We start from the raw sequence: 10,868 nt of genomic DNA, 5'->3' as shown, positions 1-10,868 counted from the left end.
GACCTTTTCTTAAAAATTCTGCCCTAGTTTAAATCTTGATCGTCGAACTCTCGTGCCGAATCTTCCGAGTTGCGGGAAATCTTGAGGGGACCTCAAAATTTCTGCCTCGCCATTTACGGTATTGAATAAATGAGAAAGTTTGAGATCTTCTTAAAATTTCTGCCCTAGTTTAAAATCTGGGTTAGCTGACTCTCGGTAATGGATTGACGGCTCGAATTTTTGAGATCTTCTAAAAAATTCTGCTCTAGTTAGGTGTGCGACAATTGTAGCGTCCTTCATGAAGTCTTATCTCTGAGGCTTCCTAGGGCTTTCTTGGGTTTTTCTTTTGGTGCGAACGAGCTCAAAGAGCGCCTACGTATCCTGTCGCAGTAGGAATCAGGTCTAACGTAGTTCGAAATAAAAGTAAATGAGTTTTTGATTTTACTAATAGTGTGATCGGGTCCCAGATGGACTGCCTATGTATTCCACTGTGGTTTAATCAGGTCATTGCGTAGTTCATATTACAAAAGGTACTTTTGTTTTTCTGTCTATTACAAAACGATTACAAGCAAAAGGAAATAACTAATACAAGTAAATAGAATAACGATTACAAGCCAGAATACTATTACAAATCGAGAAACTTCGTCTTCATGCGTAGTTGCCCTCGATTGCATCTGAGTTGATTGGCTTCGGCTACTCCTGTCCATCCATTTCTGCCAGTACTACCGCTGCCCCGGAGAGTACTTTGCGGACCGCATAAGGACCTTGCCAGTTGGGAGCGAATTTCTCTTTGTAGTCATCTTGGTGCGGGATAATTCTGTTGAGCACCATCTGCCTAATTTGTAAAAGTCTAGTCCTGACTCGTTTGTTGAAGGCTCTTGCCATCCTTTGTTGGTATAGTAGACCGTGACATACGACAACCATCATTTTTCTCATCTATTAAAGCCTATTGCTCATATCGAGCTCGGACCCATTCAGCATTGTCCAATTCTGCTTCTTGAATAATTCTCAAAGAAGGTATCTCAACTTCGGCAGGTATGACTGCTTTAGTACCGTAGACTAACAAATTAAGAGTTGCTCCTGTTAAAGTTCTAGCAGTAGTACGGTATCCCAATAAGGCATGAGACAACTTCTCATGCCAACCTTTATAGTTGTCAGTCATTTTCCTCAATATCCTCTTGATATTCTTGTTGGTTGCTTCTACGGCTTCGTTCATTTGTGGCCGGTAGGCTGTCGAGTTTCGGTGAGTGATCTTGAATTGCTCATAGATATCCTTCATCATATGGCTATTTAGATTTTCTCCATTATCTATTATGATGGATTCGGGTATACCGAACTGGCATATGATGTTTCGCACGAAGTTAGCTACCACTTTCTTTGTTATTAACTTGTGGGACGTTGCTTTCACCCATTTGGTGAAGTAGTCAATGGCAACTAAAATGAATCGGTGGCCATTTGAAGCTGCGGGTTTAATGGATCCAATAACATCCATGCCCCAAGCAACGAAAGGCCACGGTGATATCACAACCCAAACCGATGAGCCGTGATGAGTACCTGACCACTGCTGATCGAGCACCCCTAACATGCATCTGCTCTATACTAGATAACCTGGTGGCCCATCTTTAACTGATATTCCACTGGTACCATTCGTGGTAGCATTTATACAATAGATCGTATCTCAGAATCCTACGGAATATGCCTATGGATATGTATATGTAAGCATACAAGCAGAGGATGACAACGCAGACCAACTTGGTCACCGTATATACTGTTCACAAAATTAAGGGACAACTGAAAGCACATGACGACCCCCACTATATATACACTGTCTACAGACCTCGATGGAACATAGACTACAAAAAGGATAGGACAAGGCCCTGCCATACCCATATATGTACATGTCACAAGGCATACCAAAGGGCTATAGCTCCGGTCCAAATGGAGCTTGCTGGCTGGAACTGGAAAGAGGTCCTACTGGTCTGGCTCACTCGGCTGGCTATCTGAACCTACGGGAATGAACGCAGCATCCATAAGAAGGGACATCAGTACGAGTAATGTACCGAGTATGTAAGGCATGAACAGTAATATAATAAGACATACGGAGCATACCATGAGATAAGGGAGTAACATGTACTTATGATTGCCTCTTAAGGTAGACACCATGCATGCTTAACTTTAAAGAAAACATTTCTCATATACATATATATAGCATAATCATTAGCCCATGTCCGGGGTAACCATCTCACGCCGCCCACTAGTGGTGCTGCCCGTGCCATATAGACACGGTGTATAAGCCGCCCGCCTTAGCAGTGTTGCCCGGCCATCTAGGCACGGTGTAATCATCATCATATACTTAACATGAAGCATGCATAGTGTTACACCTCAGAAATTCCGAATTTGTTGCCTTGCGAATAGGCTAATGTGAGCTTAAGGTGATTATGAAATCCTTACAAGATTAAGGGAAGTATTAGATAGCTTAAAGTGTATACTATAAGATTTTGAAGTCATGTGAATATGTTTAGTTTGTTGAAGGAAGTGAAATGTTAGTCGTGTTCGAAAAGGTCTTCACTATGATTGAGCTAATATTTATTTGGTGATGTCTTGAGGGGATGCTATAGGGCTTATTGTATGGTTAATGAAGTTTTATGTAAGTGCCAAGAAGGTTCCACGAGTATTGGAAGTCAAACGAATCAACGAGAAAAAGTTTTGCATAACTGTGAGTTATACGGCCACTTATACGGTCCGTATAAGGGCTGTCGTATAACATGACCTTTACAGAAAGGGAATTTTTCTTGGTGGTTTTATATGGTCCACTTATACAGACCGTATAATATTATACGGACCGTATAAATGGTCCGTATTAGTCCATCGGGCAGATTTTTATTTTTTTGTATAAATAGATGGCCCTTGTTCTTTTATTTCATTTTTCATATTTCCACAAGTCTTGAGAGCTCCAAACCCTTCTCCAAGCATATTCCACTCTAACCCAAGAGAAAACAAAGATCAAGAGGCAAGAATCAAGGTACCCATGTGTTAGAAGTCTTGCTAGGGTTAGTAGACTACAAGAGATTCTTGGGTATTGAAGCTAGGGTTTTCACATAAATTGATAGCTGCTCCAAAGCTCATTCACATGAGATAAAAGCTTATTTTTCATGCTTATTTCATGTTATCATGGATGCTTGATTGTTGAACAACTTGGGTAGAAGAAGAAAGTAGAAAATGAGGGCTAAATGTAACTTTTATGATGTTTTTGAGTAGTAAGCTAACTTGAGTCATGATTCATAGTATGATATGGGTATAATCTTGTTTTGGAAAGTAGGAATAGTTATGAGGAAGGATTGTATGAAAATGTGCTAAGAATGGGTATGAAGTTGTTAGTATAAGTTGAGCATGAGAATGAATTTTGAAGGCTTAATGGAATGTGATTGCTTTATTATGATATTGTAGGTGTTATTATGGATGTTTGGGAGTTGTTTTGTAATACGGTGGAAGTTGAAGAGATAGGGAAAATGCTGCCCAATTTTCATTAGATCATGAGTTATTCTAGTTTGAATTTAAGAGTATCATTAAGGCTTAACCATGATATGAATCCTTCTAAATGTAGATTGTTCAAGCTTCGACGGTGAACGTTAAGTAGTTAAGAAGACCAAGAGGTATGTAAGGCTAACCCTTCTTTCATTAAGGCATGATTCCTTTGCTACATACCCTTTCATGAGTTCCATAATGTCTTCCAAATGACTCTATCTCTAAAGTTACTAAAGCTCATGATCCTCGATAATTTCACGATTCTACTACCGCCTTAATATGATAGTTGATTGTCTAAGGATAGATGTAACGAAAGCGATGGTGGTAATGATGTTGATGATACTTATGGACTCTTATGTATACGTTTCTAAGTATGTATGACTATTATGTAATCACCGAGCTTGTATGGCCGGGTATGATACTTATCGCGCGTGCACCTCTGCAGTTGGGTACGGATAAGCCTGAGACTTGGTAGGGCCAAGTATGTATAACACCAAGCCTTTACATGGCCGGGTACGTGAAATACCGAAACTTCATGGTCGTATATGATACTAATAAATATATGTATATGTATGTGAGTAAGCATCAGAAATGGAAGGTCCCTATGAAAGACAAGTAAGTAAATATGATGATGGTCACTAGCGGTACAAATGGCTATATTACCTCCTGATTCTTCTATCTTAGGCTATTTCTTATGCTCCTACTACGATGTTGATTATGCTTTACATACTCAGTACATTATTTGTACTGATATCCTTTTATTTATGGACGTTATGTCATGCCCGCAGGTGGACAGGGAGACAAGCTTGATCTATAGATTTCTTGTTCAGGGACTGCATAGAGAAGTTCCATTTCATCCGGAGCTACAGCTGTTGGTATTATTCTTTTGTGTACATACATTTGGGCATAGCGGGGTCCTGTCCCGTCTATATGATGTTACATACTCTTCTTAGAGGCTCATAGACAGTTATGTATGGTTAGGTGTCTTCTAGTCTTGTCGGCTTATATTTTTGTATATCATTTTATTAGCCTCGTCGGCTTGTGTATATGGATATGGGCATAGTTGTTGATGATGATATAAATGTGTCGTTGCTCAATGAGATTAGTATTATTGATATAATAGAAATCATGCGTAGGCTATGTGGTTCACCTAGATGTGAATGCGAATGTACGATGGGTTACCACCGGGTGCCCGTCATGGCCCTCCAGTTAGGTCTTAACAAAAGTGGTATCAGAGCAGTTCTGTCCTAGGGTGTGTCTACGAGCCGTGTCCAGTAGAGTCTTGTTTATGGGTGTGTTGCGCGCCACACTTATAAATAGAAGGCTGCGGGCATTTTAGGAATGAATGACCTTCTTTCTTCATAAAATCATGCGATAGAGCTGTGATATAAGGATTTCTCTTTCCTTAACCGTGTATTATGTATTTCAGAAATGCCTGTAAGGAAAAAAGCTACGGTAGCCCAAAAGGGCAAGACAGTGGCAGAAAAAAGTGAAAGAGTACCGCCAACGGAAATAGAGGAAGGTGAGTCCGAGAATGCGGCTTAATCACAGTCCTCTCACTCAGTGCCTATTTCTAAGGACCATGAGAGCCTCGGCCCTAGCTCAAAGCACCCTCGGCCCTCCGCACCGGTCTTCGGGCCAAGAAGTGAAAGTGGCCATTAATTTATTTACTCAGTTGGTTGCCGCTCAGACTTAGCGGCTAGGTACAGGGCAAGGTGATAGGGATGTTAGTGCAAGGGCCAGTGATTTTATTAGCTTGAACCCTCCGGAGTTTTTCGGGTCAAAGCCGGATGAGGACCCTCAAAACTTTATTGATGGGACGTTGAGGACACTTCGGTTGATGCATGTTTTAGACATTGAATCGGTAGAGTTAGTATCCTATAGATTGCGGGATATTGCGGTTCATTAGTACACGGTTTGAATGGCTTCACGGGGAGTCAATGCACCTCCCCCGGTATGGCAAGAATTTGTGGATGCCTTCCTTCAACACTACTTGCCCCCAGAGGTTCGGTGAGCTAAAGCCGACAAGTTCCTGAATCTTAGGGAAGGAAGTATTAGTGCCTTAGAGTATAGTCTCCGTTTCAATTCTTTGGCTAGGTATGCTTCGGTCATAGTAACAGATATGGGTGACCGAGTGCACCGATTTGTGAGAGGCCTACGGCCACATTTGATGGATAGGTGCTTGACTGCATCCCTTCAGGACAACATGGATATTTCACGCATTCAAGCCCATGCCCAGAATTTAGAGGAAAGCCAACAACAGCAAAGAAGTGAGCGTGAGCATGATAGAGGGTATAGCAAGAGGGCTAGATCTTCAGGTCCAACAAGTAAGTTTAGAGGAGGGCAAAGACAGCACTTTTTTAGGCATTCAGGCCATTCTATGATTGGTGCGCCTCCATGGTTTATAGGCCAGAGATTTGATAGATTTACTTATTCGGTAGCCCTAGTCGAGTTTTAGTGGCTTCGGTTCTCATTTCGTAGGGTGATTCGGGTCGACGCAAGGCCACCGTGCCACGATGTTCCCGAGTGCGGGGAGAGATTACATTGGGGCCAGTGTCGACTAGGTTCAGAGGTTTGCTATGCATGCGGTCGGCCAAGCCATATCATGCGTGATTGCCCCTCGATTGGTGGTAAGGGTAAGGTCCAACCTTCAGGATCGGCAGTCGAGTCTTCATCATCTATACGCCCTATGGGGCCAGGGTCACAGATGCCAGTCAGCCATGGTAGAGGTAGAGGGAGAGCTCCCAGTTCTAGTGGTCCTCAGCACCGTATTTATGCTTTGGCTGGACGCCAGGATCTTGAGTCTTCCCCCGATGTCGTCACAGGTATATTATCGGTATTTTCTCATGATGTATATGCCTTGATATATCCGGGCTCTACATTGTCATATGTTACTCCATATATTGTGGGTCGGTTTGGGGTCAAACCGGAGTCGATCAAACCTTTTGAGGTATCTACACCTGTTGGTGAACCGATAATAGCTAGCCGTGTATATAGGAATTGTGTAGTTGTGATTTGTGACCATCGTACTATGGTTGATTTACATGAGTTAAAAATTGTAGACTTTGATGTTATCATGGGCATGGATTGGTTGGCTTCTTGCTATGTCAATGTTGATTGTAGAATGAAAATGGTTCACTTTCAGTTTTTGGGAGAACCAGTTTTAGAATGGAAAGGAAATACAGCGTCCCAGAGAGGTAGGCTTATTTCCTATCTCAAGGCGAGGAAAATGATTGCTAAAGGTTGTATTTACCATTTAGTTCGGGTTCAAGATGTAGAAGCTGAATTGCCAACTCTTCAGTCTGTCCCCGTGGTGAATGAGTTTCTGGATGTATTCCCGAAAGAGCTTCCAGGCCTCCCTCCAGAGCGGGAGATTGATTTTGCTATTGAGGTTCTACCGGATACCAAGCCCATATCTATTCCTCCCTATAGGATGGCTCCTGTAGAGTTGAAGGAGAAATTGAAGGACTTGCTCGAAAAAGGTTTTATTAGGCCTAGTTCTTCCCCTTTGGGAGCACCCGTGTTGTTTGTGCGAAAGAAAGATGGCTCCTTACGAATATGCATTGACTATCGAAGAACTGAATAAAGTGATGATCAAGAACAAATATCCGCTTCCAGGGATTGACGACTTATTCGATCAATTGCAGGGTGCCAAATGGTTTTCAAAAATAGATTTGAGATTCGGGTATCATCAGGTGAGAGTTAGGGAGAAGGATATACCTAAGACGGCTTCCAGAACAAGATATGGCCATCTTGAGTTCTGGGTAATGTTATTTGGGCTAACTAATGCACCGACAGCATTCACGGATTTAATGAACAATATGTTCAGGCCTTTTCTCGATTCATTTATGATCGTGTTCATTGATGACATCTTGGTATATTCTCGATCCGAAGTAGAACATGCGGATCATTTGCGTACCATCCTTAAGGTTCTCCAAACTCGAGGGTTATTCGCCAAATTTTCTAAGTGTGAATTTTGGTTGAATTCGGTGACCTTTTTGGGGCATATTATTTCAGCCGATGGCATTCGGGTAGATACCCAAAAGATTGAGGCCGTGAAGACTTGGCCAAGGCCCACAACCCCTACGGAGGTTCGTAGTTTTCTGGGCTTAGCAGGTTATTACAGGAGATTTGTAGAAGGCTTTTCTTCTATTTCGCACCACTCACGGCCGACCTAAATCAGCTAAATTTCAATGGACGGATGCTTGTGAATGTAGTTTCCAATAGCTAAAGGATAGATTAACTTCTGCCCCAATCCTGACACTTCCAGAGGGATCGGAAGGTTATGTTGTCTATTGTGATGCTTCAGGTGTTGGGTTAGGCTGTGTGTTAATGCAACATGGTAAGGTGATTGCGTATGCTTCAAGACAATTATGAAAACATGAGAAAAATTATCCGACCCATGATCTTGAATTGGCTGTAGTAATTCATGCATTGAAGATGTGGAGACATTATTTGTATGGTGTTGTTATATCCTGTACTTTGTACGTCGGGATAATCCGAGCTAACTATGATACGTTAAGGACAAAAGGAATTCCGGGATACGAAGTAGAGATTTTTTTAACCACGATTTATTTCAAGGCATGAATGGCTTATGATTTTATTGGCATGAGATATTATGGAATTTGGGATTAAAAAGTGGATTATGGAAAGTTAGACATCTCATGAAAATTTGGGGGCCAAAAGTTAATTTTTGGAAGTTGAAATTTTATGAAAAATTAGGCCATGTGGCCGGCCACATGAGGTGTGGGCCATGGCCACACGGATGCTTAATATATGTAGCCTTGGATGATTAATTCATCATATTTTCATTATTCTCAACCTTAGAAGAATCAAGAAACTTGGAGAAGACAAACCAAGCAACCATTCACCAAGCTTGGAGCCGAGCAAGACCAAGAAAAAGTGAAGGAAAAAAATAATTTCTCTAGTAATTCCACTCCTTAGAAGATGCATAACAACGTGGTGGAGTCGTTGGAGTAGTAAGAGTAAGCGTTGGTTCAAGGTTCAACTCATAGCCAACTTGAAGAACTAAGTGAAAGACGTATGGTTCAATCTTATTTTTCATATGTTGTGGATGAGTTGTGTATGTTGTGAAGTGTGGAAATGAATGAAATTCATGAAAATATGGATATTGAAGTGTAGCCGTGTATGTGTGTGTTTAACCGTGTGCACATAGTGGTGTGTAGGAGTGGAGAGTTAATTGAATTTAGCATGTTTGTGTGTTGTTGTAATGTGTAGAAAATGAATGAAACTCATGAGATTATATAGGTTGGTATTGGGCCGTGATTAGGGGCTGTTTGGTATGCAAGAAATGAATTAATGTTACCTAGTATTTTGGTTGTCGTCGTTATGAATTCTATGGTGTAGAATGAAGGTTAATGATCCAAGTTGAAGTTAAAAACCGTGTGGGCTGATTTGAAGTTAATGTGATCTTATTATAGCTTCTTGAATTTGTGAGAATAATGTTGTTAATGTGTGGATTGTCGATATGGTTTATGAATTTGGAAGGAAGAAACGTGTTGATGTCGTCCCTATGGAAATTGGAAAGTTTCGATGATGTAGTAAGTTGGTTTGGCCATTTGGAATGTTGTGCGAATTGTCTAAAGTGTGTTTGAATGTTGTTAGAATGGTTGTTGGTATTGTTGTTGACAAATTGGCCGAGTTGAATCCTCGGGGTGTTGTATTTACAAGGGAGGTGCTGCCCCAATTTCTGTAGAATTGAGTAATAGTTTGGAATTGAATTCCTAAATGCTTATAGCTAATGGTTGATACTTATTGACGTTGTGTAGACCTTGGGGAGCCGAGGCCTGAGTATGGATTAGCTAAGGAAGCAAACGAGGTATGTAGAGCTTACCTTTCTTTTTTTTGGCATGTCCTAGTGTTAAGTAGGTTATGATATGAGCCTCGGGGTGATTCTATTCTTACGATCCGAGCTTGTATACGCTTCTTAACCTCCTCTTAAATTTGACCCTCTTAATGTAGTCGGATTAGAGTTCTTATGTTTTATATGATTGGGTTTTTCAAGTGTTACATGAATAATTTTGTTTTTGAAGATCCCTTATTTCCGAACACCGTAACTTTCATAAACGGGCTCGGATCGCTCCGAAACGCTCATAGGATGTTCCATAACGAATCACATCCCCAACTTTCATAGACGGGCTCGGATTTGGTTTGACAACTATCCATGGGCCCCCGAGACTTTTCCATGCCTAGACCTAACTATTTTCCAAAAAAGACTTAATGTGATTATCGTTTGAACCCTCGAGTATGATTACTTATTTATTTAACGAGTCTGAAATGAGAATTGTTATGTATATGATTCTGATACGAAGTTATGATCCTTAAGGCTCGGTTTGATATGTGCCCGAGTGGCATCCGGAAGAAACGTGATTGGACTATTGTCCTAATTTGTAAATAATGATTTGTTTTGATTAATTTGTTAAGTCTTTGTAAATGTTTACATTGCATATGGTTATGAATATTTTAAATTGCATATAATTCCCACGATTCTGCTCGTGCACATTATTGATAATTCCTTCGCCGAGTCCCGGGCCGGTATGTATCATGCGCATTTGTTAAATTCCGAAGTATGATGAGTTTTCCGAAGTATGATGAGTTTTCCGAAGTATGATGAGTTTTGATATATGATATGATACGAAGTATGATGAGTTCTGAATTATGATGTGATATGGAGGAGGTGTTCGGAGATATGCAAAACTTCCGAAGTATGATGAGTTGTGGCGCCCAAGGCGGGGAGGGGCGACCACGTTCCGTCCGGGCCCCATTATGGACCGCATATGATATATGTTTTTGATATGCATGATTTATGTTCGAAGTAAGTATTCGACATTACGATTATTGTACATGTTTTTACGTAACTCGCATATGATTTTAGATAATTGACACGTATATGATGATCTTATTTACCGAGTCCCTCACTAGAGGGCCGGGACACGTTTTGTGTGCATATGATATGTGATTTTGATAGTCTGGATTATGATCAGTTGGTATCGGAACCGGTGGTGGGGCAAACCCAGTGGTGAGGCAAATTCCACACTGGTTTAGGCGAATCCCACATCGGTTAATGTCAGCTCATATGATATGTTTGATTTTCCGTATGCATATGAGACAGAAATGTTTTTTTTTAAGAAAGCTAAGCATTTTGGCATTCTGGCTATTCTATTCACTTTCCGTACTCCTTACTTCGGTTATGATCCTGTTCACTGTATTCTTGCTTTGCATACTCAGTACATATTCGCATCGACCCCCTGTCTTCGGGGGCTGCGTTTCATGTCGCGCAGGTACAGGTACACGTCCTGGTGGTCCGTCAGTCTAGGGCATCTATCCCGCGGTTTGGAGTGCTC

General features: G+C 41.2%; 1 protein-coding gene across 1 annotated transcript; it reads right to left on the bottom strand.

Moving 5' to 3' along the window:
- Window positions 1-925: 925 nt before the first annotated feature.
- LOC132042094 (uncharacterized) lies at window positions 926-1,471 on the bottom strand. Its single transcript, XM_059432715.1, has one exon. The coding sequence runs from the start codon at window positions 1,469-1,471 to the stop codon at window positions 926-928; it is 546 nt and encodes a 181-aa protein (XP_059288698.1).
- Window positions 1,472-10,868: the final 9,397 nt, after the last annotated feature.

This window comes from Lycium ferocissimum, unplaced genomic scaffold (assembly GCF_029784015.1).
Source record: "Lycium ferocissimum isolate CSIRO_LF1 unplaced genomic scaffold, AGI_CSIRO_Lferr_CH_V1 ctg13233, whole genome shotgun sequence".
In the NCBI taxonomy this organism is placed as follows: Eukaryota; Viridiplantae; Streptophyta; class Magnoliopsida; order Solanales; family Solanaceae; genus Lycium; species Lycium ferocissimum.
The sequence above is the reverse complement of the archived record's forward strand: the minus strand, read 5'-3'. Positions and strand labels throughout refer to the sequence as shown.

What these genes read in the sequence shown, in the direction of transcription:
- LOC132042094 (XM_059432715.1), bottom strand. Translation starts at nt 1,471, where the DNA reads ATGGATGTTATTGGATCCATTAAACCCGCAGCTTCAAATGGCCACCGA.